The sequence below is a fragment of the Cucumis melo genome, chromosome 7 (genome assembly GCF_025177605.1).
Source record: "Cucumis melo cultivar AY chromosome 7, USDA_Cmelo_AY_1.0, whole genome shotgun sequence".
Lineage (NCBI taxonomy): Eukaryota > Viridiplantae > Streptophyta > Magnoliopsida > Cucurbitales > Cucurbitaceae > Cucumis > Cucumis melo.
Genome location: NC_066863.1, coordinates 7,311,399 through 7,336,863, shown reverse-complemented (window position 1 = coordinate 7,336,863; position 25,465 = coordinate 7,311,399). Strand labels below are relative to the sequence as shown.

Sequence of the window (25,465 nt, the reverse complement as noted above, 5' to 3'; positions counted from 1 at the left end):
TAACAAAAGGTAAAATAGAAATAGGAAGAGATATTTGAATATAGTTAGTTGAATCATTAGTAATGAGTGATGACACTTGGTGATGATGTCAATTTAAAGCTTTTAAAAACTATAAATCAGAGTAAACATATTTTAACCCTAGATTAAAAATTAAGTCAATTAATTCTAAATAAAGTTGAATAAACTTAAATATATAGCTTCCTTTCAGAAAAGAAAAGAAAAAAGCATATAGTTTTATTCATTATTAATGTATTTAATGATGAATTAAGTTAAAACCATTCAATCTAAAGCTTTAGACTCATAAAAGTAACACTAAACAGCAACCTACTCAATGCAATGATATCTCAAATCAAATCTCTATAGTTATATTCCCAAAATCGTTCTTATCTGGTTTGAAGGATGCCTTGCAAGTAGTAGGGTCTGAGTACCTGTTGTTTGGATCCATGATTGTGTCGTATATAAGTTCGTAAGCTTCAGCCACTGATCGAGCCACTTGAATACAGGCTTCCATTCGCAATTTAGGAATCTCTAATAGCTCAAACTTCAGAAGGAAACTCTCACTTCCCAGAACATGCCCAAAGAAAGCTTTCAAGCTCTCTGAAAGTGAAGCGGGAGAGACGTGTCGTGAATCATGGCCAATCGTAGTCCATCAGCTGCATTGCCTGCTTGTGAGCTTTTATGGAAATATGCCATCTTTTGAGATAAAGCCGCACCTTCGTATGATTGCATCAACTTCCTTTTCAACAAGCGCGCTCAAGTGACTAATTTATCATTACTCCAAATTTCTTGACATCGTGGCCAGATAATGGCTGTTGGATGGCACATAGACAGTTGATCAGAAAGATCTTAGAAGGTGTTTCAATGTTCTGCACTCGGGCGATAGGAAACCAATATTTTTTCGTATTGAAAACAAGCTATAATTATGCATAACCCATTAAAAGACAGAAAAGGTGGTCATGCAAACCTGAGAGGCTGGAGCAGGGCTGCTTTGGGACAATAGTGCATCTACTGGTGATTTGCTATTCTGACAGGAACCAGAAGTCGTCCTACCCTTCTTGATATGTGGCCAGATCCCTTAGACTTGTGAATCTCTGTTGCTTGCTCACACATCTGAATAATCGGAAAAAGAAAGATCAAGCATGCTAAATGTGTGTTGGCCAATGTTTTTCTATCTAGAATAACATTCTTTCTAGCAGAATATAAATTATTCGGCAAAACTTCAACAATGGTAGTTTAAAAATACATGTAATAAGAATAATAAATTTAAAGCAGCTCGCCTACACAGCCGCCCACGCTGCTTCTTGGTTCACTGCTATCATATCTCTTAGAATTAGTAGGGCTTTGCCCCTAGAGTATTTTTGGAAAGAATAATATATGAGATTTTATTTCTTAAATATTTCCTAGATCTTTTCCTTTCTTACTCCTATTGTACTTTATTTATCTCTTCCTTTATACCTATTGTATTCATGAGAAAATAATAAAAACTAAACACATCGTGGTTTTTCTTCCGGTTATCGGGTTTCCACGTAAGCCGGTTTCATGTTTATTGCTTTCAATATGGTATCAGAGCAAAGCAACAACGAAACCCTAGAAAAAATTTTAGGTATCACCCGGACCAAAACAGCCGCGGCGTCGGCGGCGGAAAAACTACTCCAACGGATTCAGACACCGCCGATCTATCCAATGGGCCAACTCTCGCCGCCGTCCACGGAACTTTTCGGCCAGAAACCATTTGACACGCCGTCTCGGTCGGGCGCGTGAGCCCACGCGCTGCCGTCCGTTAATCTCACCGCCCATCCCATCCACTTCTACGCATCGTCGCCTGTCCAACCGTCTCACCCTTCCGGTCATCCGCCGCCCATCGCCGCCAGACAGCAACCGTCAAAACTGTCAAATCTGTACAGCAGTGCAAATCTGTCCATCGACCTTTTACAGCAACCTTTCTTCTATAGGAATGGGGCTAACCAACACCATAACAGATCGGGGATTGAAGCGGGCAAGTCATCAACACCCTCTGGTAATGGACAGCCATATGTTCGTGGTCTTGGGATTAATCAAACCTACAGGACAGCTGTTTTTGAAGTTAGTACATCCGTGGCACATACCGATCTACTGATGTATTCCAAGAACCCGGTAATTTGCTTCCTAACGTGCCTTCAAATTATATAACTAACTCTGTTGCCTTTAGTGCTCGATCCTTGACCCATGATAATGGGAAAACAATACTCGTTTGTGAGCACTGCAAGAAACGACATACCAAGGATCAGTGTTGGAAACTCCACGGTCAGCCCCCAAGAGGTAACAAACGCTCCTCCAAGGAGCAACAGAACGTAGGGCGTACTGATGTTAGGGAGACTACCAGCAGCACCTCTCAGCCTATTGGCCCTACTGCTAGTCAGACCAGCCCTACTGCTAGTCAGACCAGCCCTCCTACTCTAAGCGACATTGCTCAATCAGGTATGTCTCAGTCCCTTGGCCTTATTAGTGTTGATGGGACGAATCCCTGGATTTTGGACTCAGGGGCCACAGATCATTTGACAGGTTTCTCAGAGCACTTTGTCTCTTATACCCCCTGTGCCGGTAATGAGAAAATTCGGATAGCCGATGGCTCTTTAGCCCCGATTGCTGGGAAAGGACAAATAGTCCTCTTTGACGGTTTCTCCCTCAAAAATGTTTTGCATGTGCCTAGTCTTTCTTACAACTTGTTATCTATTAGTAAGATCACCCATGAGCTGCATTGTAAAGCTACTTTCTTACCTGAGTCTGTTTGCTTTCAGGACTTGAATTCGGGGAGGACGATTGGCACTGCCCGGCATAGCGGGGGACTTTACATCCTTAATGATGATACCTCCGGTAGTAGTATCTCTACGACTAGATTACTGTCTTCCTATTTTAGCACCTTTGTACATGACCTTAAGTTGTGGCATTTTCGGTTAGGTCACCCGAACTTTACGTATATGAAATATTTGTTTCCTCATCTCTTTCCTAAAATAGATGTCTCTTCGTTATCTTGTGATGTGTGTATCCGGGCTAAACAACATCGGGTCTCTTTTCCCTCACAACCATATAAACCTACACAACCGTTTACCCTCATCCATAGTGACGTTTGGGGTCCTTCCAAGGTCACCACCTCAGCGGCGGTTTGTAACTTTCATCGATGGTTATACCCGTCTTACCTAGGTCTACCTTATCACAGATAAATCCGAGGTTTCATCCATTTTCCAAAACTTCTATCATACTATTAAAACACAATTTCATACAAAAATTGCAATTCTTCGGAGTGATAATGGTCAGGAATTCCAAAACCATAACCTTAGTGAATTTCTAGCCTCCAAGTGGATTGTTCACCAAACCTCGTGTGCCTACACTCCTCAACAAAATGGAGTGGCCGAACGAAAAAACCGTCACCTTGTGGAAGTAGCTCCTTCTCTTATGCTTTCCACTTCCCTTCCATCATACCTATAGGGAGATGCTATTCTTACAACAGCTCATTTAATCAATAGAATGCCTTCTCGTATCCTCCACCTTCAGACTCCCTTAGACTGTCTTAAGGAGTCTTACCCCTCTACTCCCCTTGTTTCTGAGGTTCCTCTTCGTGTGTTTGGGTGTACCGCTTAGGTCCATAATTTTGGCTCTAATCAGACCAAATTTACCCCTTGGACTCAGGCTTGTGTTTTTGTTGGATATCCCCTTCACCAACGCGGTTATAAATGTTTTCACCCGCCGTCTAGGAAATACTTTGTCACTATAGATGTTACTTTCTGTGAGAACCGACCCTACTTTCCTATTAGCCATCTTCATGGGGAGAGAGTGAGTGAAGAGTCTAACGGCACATTTGAATTTATTGAACCTACTCCTAGTACCGTATCTGACGTTGATCTTCATCCCATAATCTTACCTACAAACCAAGTTCCCTGGAAAACATATTACAGGAGGAATCTTAGAAAGGAAGTTGGGTCCCCTACTAATCAACCGCCGGCTCCAGTCCAAGACTTAGAACCTCCTCGAGACCAAGGTATGGAAAACCCTACAGAACCTTGTACTAATAATACGATAAGTGATAATAACAGGTCTGATGTTGTTGTTCTTGAAAATATGGAAGAAAATATCTGTGGTGATGAGACTCAATTTAGAATAGAAACCAGTAATGATGAAGCTGAACAGGGTCATGCAAGGAAACTTGATGTGTATGATCCCTCTCTTGACATTCCCATTGCTTTGAGAAAAGGTACCAGATCCTGCACTAAACATCCCATTTGCAACTATGTTTCCTATCTCCACAGTTTAGAGCGTTTACAGCAAGCCTTGACTATATCATAATACCGAAAAATATCTACACTGCTCTAGAGTGTCCTGAATGGAAAAATGTTGTTATAGAAGAGATGAAGGCTCTTGAAAAGAATAGAACTTGGGAGATCTGTGCTCTACCCAAGGGACATAAAATTGTAGGATGCAAATGGGTGTTCTCTCTCAAATACAAAGCAAATGGTACACTTGATAGACACAAGGCAAGGTTAGTTGCAACGGGATTTACTCAGACCTATGGTATTGACTATTCAGAAACCTTTTCTCCAGTTGCTAAGATGAGTACTGTTAGAGTCCTGCTATCTGTTGCTGTGAACAAAGATTGGCCTCTATACCAACTGGATGTTAAGAATGCTTTTTTGAATGGAGACCTTGTGGAGGAAGTCTACATGAGTCCCGCCAGGATTTGAAGCCCAATTTGGTCAGCAGGTGTGTAAACTCCAAACATCCCTATATGATCTGAAACAGTCTCCGAGAGCATGGTTTGACAGATTCACTACCTTTGACAAGTCTCAAGGGTACAGTCAAAGGCACTTTGACCATACTTTATTTACAAAGGTTTCCAAGACAGGGAAGATTGCTATTCTAATAGTTTATGTGGATGACATTGTTTTGACTGAAGATGATCAAACAGAAATCAGTCAATTAAAACAAAAAATGGGTGATGAATTTGAAATCAAGGATTTGGAAATCTAAAATATTTCCTTGGAATGGAGGTGGCCAGATCTAAAGAAGGTATCTCCGTTTCTCAGAGAAAATACACCCTTGATCTGCTAACCGAGACAGGCATGTTGGGATGTCGTCCCGCTGATACTCCTATTGACTTCAACTGTAAACTAGGAAACTCTGATGATCAAGTTCCAGTTGATAAAGAACAATATCAACGCCTTGTAGGTAAATTAATTTACTTATCCCATACTCGTCCTGATATTTCCTTTGCTGTGAGTGTTGTAAGCCAGTTTATGCAGGCTCCCTATGAGAAACATATGAAAACTGTTAATAGAATCCTGAGATACTTGAAAAATACACCTGGTAAAGGGTTGATGTTTAGAAAAACAAATAGAAAGACCATTTAGGCATATACTAACTCGGATTGGGCAGGATCTGTTATTGACAGAAAGTCTACCTCCGGGTATTGTACCTTTGTTTGGGGCAATCTTGTAACTTGGAGGAGTAAGAAGCAAAGTGTTGTGGTCAGAAGCAATGTTGAGCTGAATACAGAGCTATGAGTCTGGAATATGTGAGGAAATTTGGCTCCAAAAAGTCTTGTCAGATCTTCATCAGAAATGTGAGACACCATTGAAGCTTTTTTGTGATAATAAAGTCGTTATTAGTATTGCTAACAACCCAGTTCAACATGATAGAACTAAACATGTTGAGATTGATCGGCATTTCATCAAAGAAAGACTTGACAATGGAAGCATATGCATTCCGTACATTCCTTCAAGCCAACAGGTTGATGATGTTCTCACCAAGGGGCTTCTCAGACTACACTTCGACCTTTGCAAGTTGGGACTCATTGATATTTATGTCCCAACTTGAGGGGGAGTGTTAGAATTAGTAGGGCTTTGCCCTTGGAGTATTTTTGGAAAGAATAATATATGAGATTTTATTTCCTAAATATTTCTTAGATCTTTTCCTTTCTTACTTCTGTTGTACTCTATTTATTCTCTTCCTTTGTACCTATTGTATTCATAAGAAAATAATAAAAACTAAACACATCGTGGTTTTTCTCCCGGTTCTCGGGTTTCCAGTAAGCCGGTTTCGTGTTTATTGCTTTCAATAATATCTATAAGCTCCAAACTTGCAAGCTGCATTGAAGTCCCTAAAAAGAATCCTTTGAAAACGTCCAATAGCATGTAGCTCAGAAAACGAAAAGCATTTTTTAAAAAGGAAAATATTCCAAAAGTTTTTTTTTAATGTAAACGCAATGGATTGATATGAGGCAATTTGCAGGATTTTTCTGACTTTCATTATTTAATTGCCCATCACCATCCACAGACATTTCCCACCTCTCTCCAAAAAAAAAAGGTCACTATTAACCAAAAACAAACCAATTTTATGCCTGGCACTAAGTATTCCACGGCTATCATCCCACACCCATCTGATTTCACACAGATTGCTTTCTCACCATCCCTTTACATTGTGAACAAGTTTCACCCTCCCACTCGGAGGGCCATTGGAACAACTTTTACTTTCCTCCTCCTATTCGTACAAGACATCAACCATCAAACCTTATGTCTCTATTAGCTGACTTGGCTCCTTTGGCTTGAAGAATGTGGTTTGTGCATCATGACTATTCCTCCTAGAAAAAATAAAAACAAGCTCACAGAGAAGCAGAAATAGAGCTTGCGTGAAATCAAAAACTTAAAATGTTCTATATCTTATGACAAAAAAGCAAAGAACTTGCTTAGGAAGGGCCAACAAACTACACAATGTTGGTTTTCTCATGAAATGTTAGTCCTTGGGTCATGGAAAAAGGGCAACTATCAAGTGGATCATTTACAGTATCAACGCATCCATTGTCGTCTGTTAGACCTCCAATATTGTTTCAATATAGCAGAAAAAATAAAAGAAAGAATTAGAAACAGAAGGGCATTATTGTAATAAGATGATCACTGTTAAGAAAGTTGTTAGAATTAGTTACAGTAGTTAGTTAGTTGAGCAGTTAGAAGGAGAAGAGTCTATATAAAGGGGCTTAGGCATAAGAGAAAGGCAGACTTTTGAGTATAGAAGTTAGGCTTGCATTTCTTGAGAGAAGAAAGCAAGAGAGATTGTAACTTGTGATTGAATTGAGATCTCCTCAATTCAATCCCTTCATCAAATCATCAATAAAAAGCTGCTGGAATTTCCTTTTGAATTACGGCTCCTATCAAATTGGTATCAGAGCCAAAACGATCCATAAAACAGAGGAAGAATGGTGCAGACCAGAATTGAAGAGAGAATGGAACTCTTCGAACAAGAAATAGCCGGAATCAAGAAAGAACTGATGAAGATGCCGGCGATCGAATCAACGCTGATCGAAATAACAAAAAACATGGAAATGATGCGACTACAGTCCGAAAAACAACAGCAAGCAATTCTATCATACATGGAAGCAAATGCGAAAGAGAGAGCGATGGCCGGAGAACGAATAAACGAATCGGATATTCAGAACTCACCGGCAACGAAATCGAAGAATGGCAAGGCGTCTTCCAGTCACGATATCGGGGAGACCAGTGCGGAAAGAAAAGCCGATTCGGACGAAAACACTAATGACCGAAGTAAATTCAAGAAAGTTGAGATGCCGGTATTCACCGGAGAAGACCCGGAGTCGTGGTTATTCCGAGCAGAAAGATATTTCCAGATTCATAAGTTGACGGAATCGGAAAAAATGCTGGTATCGACGATTTGCTTCGACGGACCAGCACTGAATTGGTACCGATCACAGGAAGAAAGAGAGAAATTCGCGAGTTGGACGAATCTGAAGGAAAGATTGCTGGTACGCTTTCAATCGACCAGAGAAGGCACTGTCTGCGGCCGATTTTTGAGAATCCAGCAAGAAACGACGGTGGAGGAGTATCGGAACCGATTCGATAAATTAGTCGCACCTCTATCCGACTTAGAAGATCGAGTTGTGGAAGAAACGTTTATGACTGGCCTATTTCCTTGGATTAGAGCTGAAGTCATTCTCTGCAAGTCAAAAGGATTGGCAGAAATGATGCTCACTGCTCAACTGGTAGAAGATAGAGAAATCTTGAGAAATGCGGCAAATTTGAATAGCTATATTGGCGGGAAACAATCGGCGATCACATCAACAGGTATGAAACACTCTTACTACCAGCAAAATAAAGAAAGTAAGACCAATGCTTCATTTCCGATAAGAACAATTACATTGAAAAGTCCAAATCCTGGAGAAATACGGAAGGAAGGAACCTCAAAAAGACTACCAGGTGCAGAATTCCAATTAAGAAAAGAAAAAGGGCTTTGTTTCAAATGCAATGAGAAGTACTCTGCTGATCATAAGTGTAAAATGAAAGAACAGAGGGAGCTTAGAATGTTTGTAGTGAAAAATAACAATGAGGAGTTAGAGATCGTTGAAGAAACAGAAGCTGAAAACGCTGAGTTGAGAGTTGCAGAAGTACAGCCACACACGACAACTTACGTAGAGTTGTCAATTAATTCGGTGGTAGGATTGAATGATCCGGGAACGATGAAGGTCAAAGGATCATTACAAGGCAAGGAAGTTGTGATATTGATTGACTGCGGTGCGACACATAATTTTGTGTCTGAAAAGATAGTCACCTCATTACAATTACCAATTAAAGAAACAGCCCATTATGGAGTAATCCTCGGATCCGGAACAGCGATACAAGGGAAGGGGATCTGTGAATCAGTAGAAATCCAAATGAAGAACTGGACAGTAAAGGAAGATTTTCTGCCACTAGAACTTGGAGGCGTCGATGTGATCCTTGGAATGCAATGGTTGTACTCATTAGGAGTAACAATATGTGATTGGAAAAACTTGACACTAACATTCTATGACAATGAAAAGCAGATTTGCATAAAGGGAGATCCAAGCCTCACTAAGGCAAGAGTAAGCTTGAAAAATCTAGTGAAAACTTGGGAAGAACATGATCACGGCTACTTGATTGAATGCAGATCCGTTGAAGTGGCTGAACTGAAAACCTCCCATAAGGAAGAAAAGGAAGAAACAAAAAAAAACTGATTCCAATATTAAATCAGTTTAGTGGTGTATTTGAATGGCCCGAGAAATTACCACCAAGAAGAAGCATAGAACATCAAATACATCTCAAAGAAGGTACCAACCCAGTGAATGTCAGACCATACCGGTATGCATATCATCAGAAAGAAGAGATGGAAAAACTAGTGAACGAAATGCTAGTTTCAGGAATCATAAGACCAAGCGCGAGTCCCTACTCAAGCCCAGTGTTGTTAGTAAAAAAAAAGGATGGGAGCTGGAGATTCTGTGTCGATTACCGAGCCTTGAATAATGTCACTGTCACAGATAAATTTCCGATCCCAGTGGTGGAAGAATTATTTGATGAATTGGGAGGAGCTTCACTTTTTACTAAGATCGATTTGAAAGCAGGGTATCATCAAATCCGAATGGTAGACGGGGATATTGAGAAGACAGCATTCCGAACACACGAAGGACATTATGAATTCCTAGTAATGCCCTTCGGACTCACTAACGCACCAGCCACCTTCCAATCCTTAATGAACTCGATCTTCAGGCCATACTTAAGAAAATTTGTCCTCGTTTTCTTTGATGACATACTAATCTACAGCCGAAATTGGGAAGATCATTTAAAACACATGGAGATTGTTTTCTTGGTGCTGCGAAAACACGAGTTGTTTGCAAACCGGAAGAAATGCAGTTTTGGGTTAGCTAAAGTAGAATATTTGGGGCACCTCATCTCAAACAAAGGTGTTGAAGTAGATCCAGAGAAAATTAAAGCCATCACCAATTGGCCTAAACCAACAAATGTACGAGAAACTCGAGGTTTCCTTGGGTTGACCGGATACTATAGAAAATTCGTACATCATTATGGCACTCTAGCAGCCCCACTGACCCAACTACTAAAGAAGGGAGGATTTAAATGGAATGATGAAGCAGAACAGGCTTTTGAGAAACTCAAGGAAGCAATGATAGCCTTACCAATATTAGCCCTACCCATGTTTGATAAACCACTTGAAATCGAAACGGACGCTTCAGGATATGGAATAGGAGCTGTCTTAATACAAAATAAACGCCCCATCGCGTTTTACAGCCATACCTTAGCCAACAGAGACAGAGGCAGACCAGTATATGAACGGGAGTTGATGGCTGTGGTATTAGCTGTACAGCGTTGGCGCCCTTATCTGTTGGGCAATCGATTCGTGGTGCGAACGGATCAAAAATCATTGAAGTTCTTATTAGAACAACGAGTGGTACAACCACAATATCAAAGATGGTTAGCTAAGTTGTTGGGTTATACTTTTGACGTGGAATACAAACCGGGAGTTGAGAATAAAGCAGCTGATGCATTGTCAAGAGTAACACCCACGATTCAAACACACACCGTAACAACCCCAATCTCCCTTGACTTGCAAGTTATTAAGGAAGAAGTGGAAAAAGATACAAGGCTAATGAAAATCATAGCTGGACTAAACAGTGATGACGACCAACAAGACAACAAGTTCAACATATGCAATGGAATGCTAAAGTACAAAGATCGATTGGTAATATCACAATCATCTAAATTGATACCTCAAGTGTTGCATAGTTATCATGATTCAGCAGTGGGAGGGCACTCAGGCTTTCTTCGCACATACAAACGTATTGCGGGAGAATTATATTGGAAAGGGATGAAAACTGTCATCAAGAAATATTGTGCTGAATGTTTGATATGTCAACGGAATAAAACACTATGCCTATCACCAGCAGGCCTGCTACTTCCGTTAAACATTCCTACGCTAATATGGAATGACATATCTATGGACTTCGTGGAAGGTCTACCTAAGGCAGCAGGTTTCGAAGTCATTTTCGTGGTAGTAGATCGATTAAGTAAATATGCCCATTTCCTACCACTCAAACACCCATATTCAGCAAAAACAGTCGCAGACTTGTTCGTCAAGGAGGTAGTTCGGTTACACGGATTTCCTACCTCTATTGTATCGGATAGGGATCGGGTGTTCCTTAGCAACTTCTGGAAAGAAATGTTCCGCTTAGCCGGTACGAAACTAAATAGAAGCTCAGCATATCACCCACAGTCCGATGGACAAACCGAAGTAGTGAATAGAGGAGTTGAGATGTACTTGAGATGCCTCTGTAATGATAAACCCAAAGAGTGGATTAAGTGGATAGCATGGGCTGAATATTGGTACAACACCACATTCCAAAGGGCATTAGGAATGACACCATTCCAAGTTGTTTATGGACGGAAACCTCCCCCCTTATTATCTTATGGAACACAAGTCACTTCTAATGCTACCCTAGATGAACAATTAAGAGAACGAGATGAAATGATACTATCATTAAGGGAACATCTGCGATTAGCCCAAGATCAAATGAAGAAACAGGCAGATAAAAAAAGACGGGATGTGGAGTATGAGGTGGGAGATCGTGTCTTTCTGAAGATACGACCATACCGTCAACTATCATTGAGACGAAAGAGGAATGAAAAACTATCAGCCAAATACTTTGGCCCTTATAAAATTCTGGAAAGAATTGGACCAGTCGCATATAAGCTGGAACTACCCGAGGGAACATTAATCCATCCCGTTTTCCATGTTTCCCAATTAAAAAAGCTGGTGGGAGAACATATCAACATACAACCAACTGTACAACAGCTGGATGAGAATTTTGTTTGGACAACACACCCAGTGGAAGCTCTAGATTATCGGCAGAACAAGGCAAAAGAATGGGAAGTTATGATACGTTGGGAGGGATTATCAAATCACGAAGCAACATGGGAACAATATGACGATATTGCTAACAAATACCCGAACTTCCACCTTGAGGACAAGGTGAGTTTGGAAGGGAGGAGTAATGTTAGACCTCCAATATTGTTTCAATATAGCAAAAAAAATAAAAGAAAGAATTAGAAACAGAAGGGCATTATTGTAATAAGATGATCACTGTTAAGAAAGTTGTTAGAATTAGTTACAGTAGTTAGTTAGTTGAGCAGTTAGAAGGAGAAGAGTCTATATAAAGGGGCTTAGGCATAAGAGAAAGGCAGACTTTTGAGTATAGAAGTTAGGCTTGCATTTCTTGAGAGAAGAAAGCAAGAGAGATTGTAACTTGTGATTGAATTGAGATCTCCTCAATTCAATCCCTTCATCAAATCATCAATAAAAAGCTGCTGGAATTTCCTTTTGAATTACGGCTCCTATCATCGTCCTCCAAGAAACTAAAAGTTGAGACATTGATCAATTATTCATCAAATCTCTTTGGAGTTCTAGAGGCATTAATGGACTTCTTTGGATGCTGTTAGATCATCGAGTGGTATTCTTATCATGTGGAGTGCAGCATCCTTCTCGGTCTCTTCTATAACTAACGGTGCACACTTCCTAACTGTCCTTTTCACTTTACCCGATGGTTTCAGTTTCTGGTTAATAGGTGTTTATGGACCAACTACTGATTCTGAAAATTGGCTTATTGTGGGAGATTTCAACCTTGTCAGATGGCCACAGGAAAATTCCAACTATTATAGACCTACTAGAGAAATGTCGGCATTCAATTCTTTTATTGAACAAAGGGATCTTATTGATTCTCCCCTTTCAAATGGCAGCTATACATGGACAGATTTCAGAAATCCACCAACTCATACCAAGATTGATAGATTCCTATACACAGAAACCATGATTAACAAATTCAGTGATGCTTTTGTCAATAGGCTTGACTTCTCCCTTCTCTTGACTCTTGGTAAATATGTGGATCGGCCCAAATAGCTTCTTTCCAATTGTACAAGATTGGTGTCTAAACACCCTCTTGCTTAAACTTGTAAGATTTCACAGTTACAAAAAGAGTTAGATAAAGAACTTCAAGTTGAAGTTGGTACATGGTCCCAAATTTCATCCTCTCCCCCAAAAGTCCACATCCCATACCAACACTCTGATTGGCTTAGACCTTTTAAAGAGGATTCAGGCCGTTCTGGGCCATGACAAACACATTTAGATTCAAGGATGAAATCTTTGAGTAAAAGTGCAATAAAAGAAAAAATCGCTTGGAGTTTCAGAGTACTCCCTACACCTATACCTTAATTTTCAGAGAGCTGCAGATGAAAAAGGACAGTTCCCTTGATTTCTTATAACCATTTGTATTTTTGGATCTTACAATGAGAGAAATTCTGTTCCCAAGAAAACGGTGATTATATTATGCTTAACCAGAGACAAAGTCGCACTATTTATTTGCTAAAGTTCAATCAATTCATCCTGCAAGAAGACTAAAGACAATCAAGCTATACAAAGAAAACAGTATAAAGTGGAATCTTACCATTTTCCTTTGGACTTCTCAGAAATATTTTACACTCGTGGATTGGAATTTTTAGATTTCAGACGCCGTTCCATCCTTTTCTGGACAAATTCAGCCTCTTCTAATTTTCCCCCAGCCTCGTGAGAAACTTTCAATTTGTTTTGACAGCTTAGCTGTTGATGGACTCCCATCTCCACCGGTTCCATCCTTTTTGATACAAACTCAGCCTCTTCCAATTTCTCCCCAGCCTCAAGAGAAACTTTCAATTGGTTTTGGCAGCTTAACTGTTGATGGACCCCCATCTCAACCAGTTTATAGTACAGACTAAATGCTTCAGACAACTTACTAATCTCACAAAGTTGAAAAATAACTGTATTGCAAACATCCATGTCTACAAATTGATGACTCTCCAAACTAAATAGCAACAGTTTAGATGCCTGAATAACCTTTCTACAGTGGCAAAGATAATGGATTAATTCTTCCATTTTAACTGAATAGCCCTTTTTATAAAGCAGGTGAACTAATAGGAATGCTTTGTCATTCATTCCAGCTCCAAATAGTAGTCTTACACAGCCAGTCGAGAAACTGAGATTTTGTCTAATATTCTTGTCTAACATTAATTGTATAAGACTAGCAGACTCGGATGCACTGCCTTGTTCTAATAGTTTTGCAAGTATAGAATGAAAGGTAGATGATTTAGGACGATGGGAGCTCTTCAGCATCTTTTCCAGTGACTGAAGGGCAAGAAGAGGCTTATCGATGTGCAAGAGCCCATTGATTAAGGATTCATATATCTCAAAATCTGGTAACAAATCTTTCCTCAACATCAAGACTAGTAACTCATATCCAGATTCAAATGTACCTTCTTTACAATGCCCCATGATCAAAGTCTTGTAAGATGGAGGGTCTTGCGTCCCTCTTCTCATTAGCTGTCTAAATACTTTTTCAGCTTTCTTAGTCTTTCCATTTTCACAAAGATACTTAAAAATGGGGTTATATGAAGCAACAAGAGGCTTGCAACTGTCATCACTTAACAATATTTTTCTCTCTAATAGTTTATCTAACAAGTCCTCTGCCTTCTCATAATGCCCTCCTTGACACAAACTTCTAGCCAATACACTGTACGTGGCTGAATCTGGTTGAATCTTTAACTCTGACATCCTCTCAAACACTTTCAGGGCGTCATCCAAGTTTCCAGCATGACAATGGCAATGCATCAAAGTGTTGAATGTGCATGTATCAGGAGAAAATGTTCCATCTCCTGCTGTTGCCTCCAATATCTCTTTTATTTTCTCAAATTTCTGGGCCTCACAAAGCCCCTTAATTAAAGTATTGTAGGTTATGTTGTTTGCTTTCAATCCTTGATTAACCATTTCTTCAAAAACAGCCAAGGCTTTATCAATCTCTCGCTTTGCACAATAACCTCTAATCAAAGTTGTGTATGTAACAACATTGGGATTCAGATCCACACTTTTCTTCCCCATACCCTTAGCCAAATTATATGCGACGGTAACCTTACCTGCCCTGCACAACCCATCAACAAGTGTATTATATGTAACAACATCCGGTTCACATCCAAAGCGAGGTAAGTCGTTGAAAATCCTAAAACCATCATCAACCATACCATTCATACAAAATCCTCTAATCAAAATGTTAAATGTATATGTATCTGGAGTCACTCCATAAGTACTAAGCATTTCATAATACACGTTCTTCGCCATGTTGGTCCTACCCCTTTTAAGCAAAATGGTCAAAAGACTATTAAATGTAACAACCGACGGAGAAACTCCATGTGATTTCATTATCGTAAACACCTTTATAGATTCCTGAAACAGTCCAGCTCGACTAAAGTTCCTCATTAAGCTATTGAAGAAGCGGGCTTCGAGTTTGACTATCCCACGAGACCGTTTTTCGATCGAAAACAAAAAATTCCTAGCCGTGTTAAGATGCCGGTTGCGACCCAGAATTTCTAGCATCGAGAAGTATGATTGTTCGGTGTGGGTGTAACCCATTTCCTGTGCCCAGTTGAAGAATTGAAGTGCTTTGGGTGGGTCTCTCAGAAAACCCAGAGTTTGAAGAACGGTGGTTTTAGAAAGAGAGGGTGAGAGTGAAGCCAGAGATGATTCGAGGTCACTGGACCAAGGTTTAGAGTTGATCATCCGGGCCATGGCTCTGGCCTTTTCGGTTTTGGTCGATGATTTGGTTACGGTCTCGGTTAATCGAGAAGAATAGCACCTGAGTTTTCAGAATCAGTAAAACATTTGCACGAAGATTGCAGATACCAAAGCAAATAGAATCAAAATTCAGAACTTGAATGAATAAAAAGTAAAATGGGAGATTTACGAAGATCACCTGAGAGTTGGAAGACGCGGATACGAGTTTAACGATTGGCTTTTGAAAAGAACCGTCGCCATGTTCTTGGAAATGGAAAGTCCGGCCATCGGAATGAGGCATGTGTCAACAAGAGCCCGGCGATGCAAGACTGGGTCGATTGTCAAATTAAATACGAAAAAAGAGGGCGATTACAAGAGAGCTTGGAAAATTCAAATCAAGTCTATAAACTTAAATGAATGAAGTTTGACTCCTTACTTATGAAAACCCTTAGACTATGGGGATTTTCTAAATATCTCATTTTTCACTATTTAGGTTATTGATTACTCTGATTATGTCTCGAAAAACATTACTTGTTTGTGATCATTTTTGTATTTTTTAAATCAAGTATATTATCTCTCATTTTCTTCTCATGTTTTTCAAATTCAATCATTCTATCCACAAGTCGTTATAGTTAAAAAATAAATAAATAAACTTTAACCATCTATGTTAGTTTTTCAAAAGTTTACTTGGTTTTTTTTTCCTATCTTTAGAAACATTGATGAAGCATGCAGTAGAAAGCAATGATCGATCAAACTCTTTTGACAAACTCTTTCAACAATAAACCTTAAACCGTTATCAATTACTCCACATTGATTTATCATCTACAAAGTAATTGTTCATTTATTTTGTGTTAGATTAGACTATTTCATCGTAGATAAACATTTTAAACTAGTTAAATTGGTAAATATCTGAATTTGATAAAATCTCTACACTTTTAAAGTAAGTAAAGTTGCAGCTTTTAAGACATGGATACGAGGAGCGAACTCATTGCCCATTAGTTGTTGTGAGGCATAAGAAAAAGCCTATTCCTATTACAAAAGCACATGTCGTAGATAATTTCTTTAAATGCTAGTAGCCATCACAAATCTTTATCTAAGAACAACTAACACCACATAACATATTTGTTATCTAACTTCTAAAAACTTTATTTACTAAAAACTTTATTTACAATCTCTTATTCACCGAAAACAAACATTTATATAGTAAAATTGAGCGAACACTTTGGATAAAACTTTCACAAAATTCAACATACTTATCCATTGCAACCAAACACTAATTTACCAAACTTTTTCAAATTAAAACTAGTATTTGTTAAATGCTTGTTTGCTTCATGCTACAGTTGATATTTCTAAAGCACATGCCAACACTTATTTTTAAAATTACACCAATTTCAAACGGATAATAAAATTGTCTTATAATCGACCAATTATTTATCTTTTAATTGTTTTATTATTTTTTTGAAATTTATAATAGAACTATTTGTTTTTACGAACAAATATACTAAAACGGATCAAAATATTTATAATATATAATAAAATTTTAGATTCTAAACCATGATGTTAATCAAATTAATAAAAATGTTATGAAAATATAGTAAAATTTTATACTATCAACTCTACAACTTTCTATTACTACAAGAATCTGAATTTTTTGAATAATTTATAAATTTTTGAGCAATTTTTATTTATTTATTTATTGTTTTTAATCTTAAATATACAATAAATAAAACAAATGGGAAAAGAGAAGGAAAGGAAAGAGAGAAGAGAACAAACATCGTCGGAGCAGAGAGATCTGTGAGAGAGAAGGAAAAATGGGGACAACAATGGCGGGTCTCGCTCCGGGACTGTCAAGGAAGCTGAAGAAAGTGTTGGAATCAAGGACCGATACGCCCGACGTTCTCAATTCCCTCAACACCCTCTCCACTTTCTACACCGATAACACTCCTCAGAGTCGTCGGAACCTCAGATCCACAATCGAGAAGCGTTCTCTTTCCATCAATATCGACTTTCTTCGCGCATCCGATACTGCCCAGCTGGTTCTCTCATTGATTTCTACCTTTCTTTATTGTTCAATTCAGTTGTCGATTGCTTGGTTTGTTTGCTCATGAGTTCTTTCACTTTATCTGCCCATCAGGCGTTAGATCGCGTTGAGGAGGAGGTGATTGCTCTTGCCGATTGCTGCGATAGGTAACACCCGGCTTGTTAGGATTTAGTTCCTGTATTGCCTTGGTCACTCTAGTTGCGGTCTCTGTTAATTCACTCAGTGGGTGAGTTATATGCTTAATCTACATTTGGAGCTGTACATGAAATGAATTTCCGAGATGATCCGTCTTTTAATCTTATAATTTTATGGGCTTTTCAAATATATGGGTTTGGACACAGGTTGTTTACCAGATCCTTGACTCGGTTCTATTGGCATTGTCACTGTTTCATGGAACATACAGCTGAGGGGGTATGAAATGATGAGTATTATTATCCAAATTAGAAACATGGCCAATTTTTTGTGTAGGAAAAATTTAAGCTTCAGGGATGCTTATCTAGTTATTAAACCAGTTATTCAGAATACCAATTTATGTTACAAGGATATTTAGTATGTCAGTCTATTAGCACTTTTGCATTTACTAGAAGGTTTTGGTACGTGAAGTATTTGAAAAAGGAGTCAAATTTTTTATTTGGTACCAGGTGTTATGGCTTGCGTATTTGGACATAATTTTAAGTTAGAACTTAGAAGAAAGAAGAAGAATAATTCTTACATAAGGCTTCGATTGGATTAAAACAGGATCTGGTATGATGAAGTTTAAGATGAATTGATGATGGCTGTACTTTTCTCATCAATCTGTGCCATTTGGTGTTGCTTCTGAATTATTTCATGACTTCTTTGTTTGTTTAGTTCTCTTCAAAGAAGGGAAAATCAATATTTCATCACTCATTTCTCCCATCATTTCCTTATTTCTTTGATTAATGTATCTCGTCACTTGAAATGAATAGAACCAAATTAGATCATGAAATATTTTTATATTGAATTTATTACAGAATTGCAAAGGCTTTAAATAGTTCTAGTGCTAGTATCGGGGACATTATTAGTACCACTGAGCGGCTAAAGCAGGAACTTGAAATCACTACACAGAGGCAAGAGATTGTGTCGTGCTTTGTTCGTGATTATCAGATATCGAATGAAGAGGTTGAAGTTTAATTTTATATATTTAGTGCCTCCTTCATCGATGGAATAATAAATTTTGACTTGAATGGTGTAATAAAGACCGTCTTTACTCCCCGGCATATCCACAGATTAATGCTCTGAGGCACGAAGATCTAAATGAGAATTTTTTCAAGGCTCTTTCCCATGTTCAAGAAATCCACGCTAATTGCAAAACACTGCTAAGAACACATCATCAGGTAATTTCTTATTTTCTCTGACTACCGCACTTCTGAGAGACAGATTGGTGACGTATGTGGCTTAATGAAAATTACTATGCTCCACTGCAAACTTACTGTTGGCCATGCTTTTGGAATTTTAATTATCTATGGGAAATTTCCCCGTCATTATAAAGAGTAACCGGCATATTTTATTTTACATTTAGAACCAAGCTAAGTGATGAGTATCCCTTATGTCTAAAAGTGTTTAATTATTTTGTGCAATTTTATTGGCACATGATGCGTGATTATCACTTTGTGTTGCAAACCATTTGCTTGTGCCTTGGTATCTACAAATTACTTAACACACACACATACACACAAGAAAAAGATTTCTTTGATATATGGAATTTACAAAAGAAGGGTGAGAAGCCACTTCTCCAATTGGTCAAAAGAGCAGTAAGATCGTAAGAATTGAAAAAAGTAGTTCATTTGCACCAAGTCATAGCAAGGTAGATGGTATGCTCACTAAGACAAATTACTTAATATGAGAAGTATGAATAGTCAACTTGAATCTAGTTTAGTGGTTAAGACATCTCAATCTTTCTTTTTTTTTTTTTTTTTTTTTTTTTTTGTGGTTCTTTCAAATCCTACCTCAAGTGATTCAATATTCTAAATACAAATATGAAGTACGAATTAGTTATATGTAAGATTGAAAATATGGATGCATAAGATGAAAAATGTCATCTTTAAGGTTCATGGTTTTAAAATTTGGGTCACAGAAATTATTAATTAGGCGCTCTTAAGGAATGCCTACACCATTGTCATTTGATACTCTGTCTACAATTGCCAATAATATAACTATAGATTTGAGTTTACGAAATTATGTATATTATTTAAATTAAATTTATGAAAATGATGCAATTTAATTTAAAATAAAAGAACTTCTATGTAGTACTAATGATGATTAGAATTAGCGATTCATAAATTTAAAACTCAAATCTAAAAATTCTGTTAAATAATGAAAGCCAGAAAAATCCTTCAAATTGCATCATATTAATCCATTGTATTTATATTAAAAAAAGTCTTCTTGTCTATATATATATTAAAAAAATTCTATTCATTTGCTGAGCTACATGCACTATTTATTGTTTTCAAAGGAAAAATGTTTTCTATTATGCTAATGATCAGGGATTTCAATGCAGCGTGCAGGTTTGGAGCTTATGGATATGATGGCAGTGTACCAAGAAGCAGCATATGAGCGGCTGTGTAGGTGAGCTGTTTTGAATTTGTTATTCTTATTACATATATTTTAAATCTACCTTATAAATGATCCAAAAACTTAAGCTAGTGGGTGAAGGCAAATTTAATATTATATAATCCAACACTCTCTCACTTGTGGGTTTGCAATATGTGAAATGTCCACCAAGTGAAAATTTTATAAATTAAGGAGAAAATAACATTGCAAGGGCATGAACACAGGACCTTCCTGGATCACTTGTTCTGATATCATTTTAAATTACTGATTGACTCAAAAGCTTAAGCTAGTGAGTGAAGACAAATTTTATATGATATCTAATACTATCTTTGTTAAATCTTTTCGAATAATTTATTTTCTGCTCGAAAGAGTGTTATTGTTACATGTGTTCACTCAACTCATGATCGTAATTCAATTGTTTTGGGACTGTCTGCTGTCCAAAGATTTAAGTTTTGAATACTTCATATACGCATGTGAATGTTTGTCTAAATGGTTTCATTATCTTCTCTTATTCCCTCATGAAATTGTAAGTTGAGGACATTGGTGTTATTATTCTCCTTTTTTTTTTTTTTTTTAATAATGCTGGACTTCAGAAAGGGCCTACGTTGTTTTGTAACGTTTTATGACGATGATGTATTGATGTCTTTGGTGATATATGATTCTTATTTCAGGTGGGTTCAGACAGAGTGCAGGAGCCTAGGAGAAACTGATAATCCTGAAGTCAGCGAACTATTGAAAACAGCTGTCCGCTGCCTCAGGGAAAGGCCTGTTCTCTTCAAGTATTGTGCTGAGGAGGTGACACAATTGTTTATTGCTTGGAGGATTCTTACACCCCTTTTCTATTTTTATTAAAATTATTAATTATTGTTGTAGGTTGCAAATATGAGGCATAATGCATTGTTTAGAAGGTTTATCAGTGCTCTTACACGTGGAGGACCAGGTGGCATGCCTCGTCCTATTGAAGTACATGCTCATGATCCTTTACGCTATGTTGGGGATATGTTAGGGTGGCTACATCAGGTATGAAACAAAACTTTTAGTTTGTTTGGTATATTATTTAGCTCTACTAATTGTGCCCCTAGGACCCTTGCGATTTTGGAATGTTGTCTAGCCCTCAAGGATGAGGATCTCTATTCTGCTTGTTTACCAGACTGGTTATTTGTTTTTATGCAGGCTTTGGCATCTGAACGTGAGCTTGTTCATATACTGCTAGACCCAGATGCAGTAATTGACGTTGGACCAACTGCCAACAAATTCTCCCCGAACTTAGAGAATGAATCTGGATTACCAGAAATTGACCTAACGTTTGTTTTGGATAGAATTTTTGAAGGAGTTTGTCGGCCTTTTAAAGTGAGAGTTGAGCAAGTGCTGCAGTCTCAACCATCTCTGATTATTTCATATAAACTCAGCAACACCCTGGAGTTTTACAGCTATACCGTGAGTAGAGGTTTTATTTAAGTTGCAATGGTTCCTTAGCTTTTACTTTCTTTTTTTTAACTGTTTGTTAAAAATTTAGATTTCAGATTTGCTTGGGAGAGATACAGCTCTGTGCAATACTCTGTGGATGCTAAACGATGCTGCCCAGAAGACTTTCTTTGATATCCTTAAAAGTAGAGGGGAGAAGCTTTTGCGATTTCCTTCTTTTGTCGCTGTTGATCTCTCTCCACCACCGGCAGTTAGAGAAGGGGTATCTGTGCTGCTGGAAATAATTGACACTTACAATAGCATGATGGTTCCAGCTTCAGGGAAAAAGGCTGCTTTTGATCCAGTGTTATCTGCTTTACTCGATCCCATAATTCAGGTTTGTTTTGTATCAAGAGGTAGTCCAAAAATAAAAGGCATTCAAGTCATGGTAGCCACGTGCTTGAGATTTAATAACCTTGAGTTTCTTCAACAATCAAATGCAACAGGAGTAGGCGGTTGTCTAATGAGATAAGTCAAAATAGTTCAAGCAACCCCAAACGGATATAAGAAAAAAGAAGGAAAAAGAACGAAGACTGAAGCCTACTGATATCTTATCTTTTAGCTATGCCACTGACAGTCAACATACGTGTATAAATATCAAATCTGTGTTTACTTTGTTTCATGTTTTAGGGAGGTGCCTTCTGCTCAAGAAAACTACGTATAGGCGAATAAAATAATCATGTTAGTCATTCTAGTTGAGAAAATCTTAATACTTTTTTCTCTAGAAACTTATCATCCATTTTTGTCGTGGGGTGATTCCAAGTTCTTCAAATAATTGCTAGAAAAACACGACCAAGTTCTTCAATTTATGGTAACCATCTATCTAAGATTTAATATCCCACGGGCTATGAGTTTCTTTGACACTCACATGTTGTAGGATCACACAAGTTGTCTCGTGAATTTAGTCTAGATTGTTAACAAAAAAAAAAAAAATGTCGACCGTTCTTTTATTTGCATGGATTGATGCTTCAAGAAATTACCCAATCCCTTCATTTTGATTTAAACATTTGACATCTTAAATGCTAAAACTGTCTGATTGTAGATGGAAAAGAGCGGAGATTTAATATGCTTGATCTTTTCTATTCCAATTATGCAGATGTGTGAGCAAGCAGCAGAGATTCACAAGTCCAAGGGATCTAGCCACATATCAAGAAGGGGTAGGACGAATTCTGGTTCCAGTCAGAATAGCAAATCATCAGTAGATGCACTATTGTCCCAAAGCGGCCCTGCTCCAGCCTCTCAGGTTTGCATGACCACCTTGTCTATATGCCTTTCAGTGGCATGCATAATTATAATTTCTGTTTTCAATCTGAAGAAATATCGGTTTTCTATCACCTGAGCGCAGGACACCGAAACACCTTCTAAGATCTTTCTGATCAATTGTCTATGTGCCATCCAACAACCATTATCTGGCCACGAGGTTGCAGCTGAATATGTCAAGAAACTTGGAGTAATGATAAATAGTCACTTGAGCGTGCTTGTTGAAAAGGAAGTGGCTGCAATCTTACGAAGGTGCGACCTATCTCAAAAGATGACATACTTCCATAAAAGCTTAGAAGCAGGCAATGCAGCGGATGGACTACGATTGGCCGAGATTCAAGACACATCTCCCGCTTCACTTTCAGAAAGCTTGAAGGCTTTCTTTGGGCTTGCTTTGGGAAGTGAGAGTTCCCTTCCTGAGTTTGAGCTATTACAGGTTCCTAAATTGCGATCGGAAGCCTGTATTCAAGTGGCTCGATCACTGGCTGAAGCTTATGAGCTTATATACGATGCAATCATGGATCCGAACAACGGGTACCCAGACCCCAAGTCGCTTGCAAGGCATCCTCCAAACCAGATAAGAACAATTTTGGGGATATAAGATATTTGATTTGAGATATCATTGCATTGAATAGGTTGCCGTTTAGTGTTTTTTTATGAGTCTAAAGCTTTAGATTAAATGGTTGTATGTTGTACAGAATGCGGTCTAGATCTATTACATGATTAGGCTGCCAATATATTTGCTCTTGTTTATTCTTCTCCCATTTTTCTTCTTTATAGATCATCGCCTTTAAACTCTCCCTCTTGTATTACTCAATATACTTTTGTAGCCAAATTTTACTAGTGAGGATAAACCGAGAAATCTCTAACATTTCCAACTCCCTCCCCTTGTTAAAATACCATTTTAGTTCCTATAATTTGAAGTCGTTCAATTTTAGTTACTATACCTTCAATTGTCTAATTTAACAAATCTTAGATTTTTTTCTATAGATTTTGACAACATATTCACTTGTTCTTCATTCACAAGCCAACAAGTTTTCAAATTCAAAATGAACATTTTATAATCCAAAACCTAAACATGCTTTCCATAATAGTAAAGTTAAGAAGCATTTTTGTTTTCTGGAAGTTCCCCATATCACAAAACATATGACAGGGCTAGAGAAATCAGAGGCTACGAATGAGAATGCCTTCAAAAGTAATGCCTGGTCCAAATGCCAAAGCCAAACCCCATTCTTCCCCATCCTCCCTCTTCAAATTTTCTCTCATATTCTCAATGACATAAAATATGGTGTTGCTGCTAACATTTCCATAATCCATCAAGGCCTTTCTGCTGCATTCAAGCTTCTCACTTTTCAACCTTAAAGTGTTCTCTAGTTTGTTGAGAATTGCAGGGCCACCAGGATGAACGGCCCAAAACAAGTCATTAAAATTCATTAGATTTCTCTTTTTCATCAGCTTTCTGCAGAAACCTTCTATGTTGTCATCTATTTTTTGTGGAAGGTCTCTACCAAGTTTGAAACTTATACCCTCCTCAGAAAGCTTGCCATTGATTACGTTTTGGGTGTCTGGCAAGAATTGTTGGATGGCATAGTTCAACTCCATGAAAGGAGATTCTTGTCCCAACATAGGGTCTGCTCCGATGATCACAGCTGCAGCTCCGTCACCAAAAAGTGCAGCCCCAACAAGATCATATGGACGTGCATTGTTTGGAGGACGAAATCCGAGTATTGTAGTCTCGGAAGTCGTTAATAAAACTCGGCTTCCTGGATTGTTTTCTGCTATGTCTTTGGCAACCCTGAGTCCAGTGACACCACCATAACAACCTAGAAAATATAGCATTACTCGACCAACATCATTCTTTAAACCAAGTTGATTGGCAATGTAAAGATCTCCACCAGGTAAGCGAATTTCACTAGAAGAAACGTATACAATGTGGGTGATATCCTCAACTGATCTACCCCATTCCTTAATGCAGGCTTTGCTAGCTTCAGTGGCCATCTCAACAACCGCAGAGTTAGCAATTTCCAACCTCTGTCGAATGGTGGGTGAGCCCTCTGTTACAAGCTCAGGATACTTATCTAAGATATCTTTGCACATGACAGTGTATCTTGTCCTCACAGTGGTTGTTTTACCTGAAATAAAAATAAAGATAGTTTAGCTTCAATCTCTTAATGGTGCTTGTTAAAGTGACATTTAAAAGCAATTACGGGATAATTTATCAATATATTCAAAGTAAAACATGAATTATTTGTTTACATAAACGCTCCAATTTTTCCTTGATAGTTGTATCTATGCATTTTGTATCACGAATGTAACCCTCAACCAAGCACTCTTGAGGAACGAGTTGGCTAGGAAATGCTTTGCCCAATGCGAGGATAGTTGCTGTTCCAGGTGTTGGAACACGCCTTGCACGTGCACGATCGAGCATAGCTGAGCTTTCACAACTCATCTTTGACATATTTGAGAGTTTAAACAAAATATTTAGAGCCTTAAAAAGTTTGAATGAAATTTCTGACAAAGTTAGGAGAATTTAAATGGGGGCATTACCCACTTTTCTTGAGGAGAAGTTGGTGATCATGAGAAAAGGGTTCTTAAAACACATTCTCTCTCCCCATTATTAAAGAACCCTAAAACCAAATCTCAACTTACCATCCACACCCAATATGCATGAACACGTATAACAATCACCCCCAAAAACCTCAGTATTGATTT

At 38.2% G+C, this 25,465-nt stretch overlaps 4 protein-coding genes across 5 annotated transcripts; 2 read left to right on the top strand and 2 right to left on the bottom strand.

Annotated features, from left to right (window-relative positions):
- Window positions 1-212: 212 nt before the first annotated feature.
- On the bottom strand, window positions 213-15,827 carry LOC103487617 (pentatricopeptide repeat-containing protein At1g02060, chloroplastic). 2 transcript variants are annotated; one of them, XM_008445994.3, is made up of 4 exons: window positions 15,617-15,827; window positions 13,286-15,499; window positions 965-1,110; window positions 213-866 (listed from the first exon to the last, which is right to left on the bottom strand). In XM_008445994.3, the coding sequence occupies exons 1-2, from the start codon at window positions 15,703-15,705 to the stop codon at window positions 13,315-13,317; spliced, it is 2,274 nt and encodes a 757-aa protein (XP_008444216.2). In that variant the 5' UTR covers window positions 15,706-15,827; the 3' UTR covers window positions 213-866; window positions 965-1,110; window positions 13,286-13,314. The 2 variants fall into 2 exon arrangements, with proteins under 2 accessions (XP_008444216.2, XP_008444214.2); XM_008445992.3 differs by having other exon boundaries at window positions 213-809.
- On the top strand, window positions 7,223-9,013 carry LOC127150315 (uncharacterized). The gene has a single exon (XM_051087733.1). It carries the CDS (start codon window positions 7,223-7,225, stop codon window positions 9,011-9,013), a length of 1,791 nt encoding a protein of 596 aa, XP_050943690.1.
- Window positions 15,828-17,150: 1,323 nt separating the features above from the next.
- On the top strand, window positions 17,151-23,670 carry LOC103487619 (conserved oligomeric Golgi complex subunit 6). Its single transcript, XM_008445996.3, has 11 exons — window positions 17,151-17,453; window positions 17,552-17,604; window positions 18,451-18,598; window positions 18,706-18,813; window positions 19,977-20,044; window positions 20,701-20,824; window positions 20,903-21,049; window positions 21,203-21,466; window positions 21,546-21,830; window positions 22,590-22,736; window positions 22,839-23,670. The coding sequence occupies exons 1-11, from the start codon at window positions 17,229-17,231 to the stop codon at window positions 23,352-23,354; spliced, it is 2,085 nt and encodes a 694-aa protein (XP_008444218.3). The 5' UTR covers window positions 17,151-17,228; the 3' UTR covers window positions 23,355-23,670.
- A 118-nt stretch (window positions 23,671-23,788) lies between these two features.
- Window positions 23,789-25,241, bottom strand: LOC103487618 (type III polyketide synthase A). The gene is made up of 2 exons (XM_008445995.3): window positions 25,010-25,241; window positions 23,789-24,885 (listed from the first exon to the last, which is right to left on the bottom strand). Exons 1-2 carry the CDS (start codon window positions 25,209-25,211, stop codon window positions 23,918-23,920), a joined length of 1,170 nt encoding a protein of 389 aa, XP_008444217.2. The 5' UTR covers window positions 25,212-25,241; the 3' UTR covers window positions 23,789-23,917.
- Window positions 25,242-25,465: the final 224 nt, after the last annotated feature.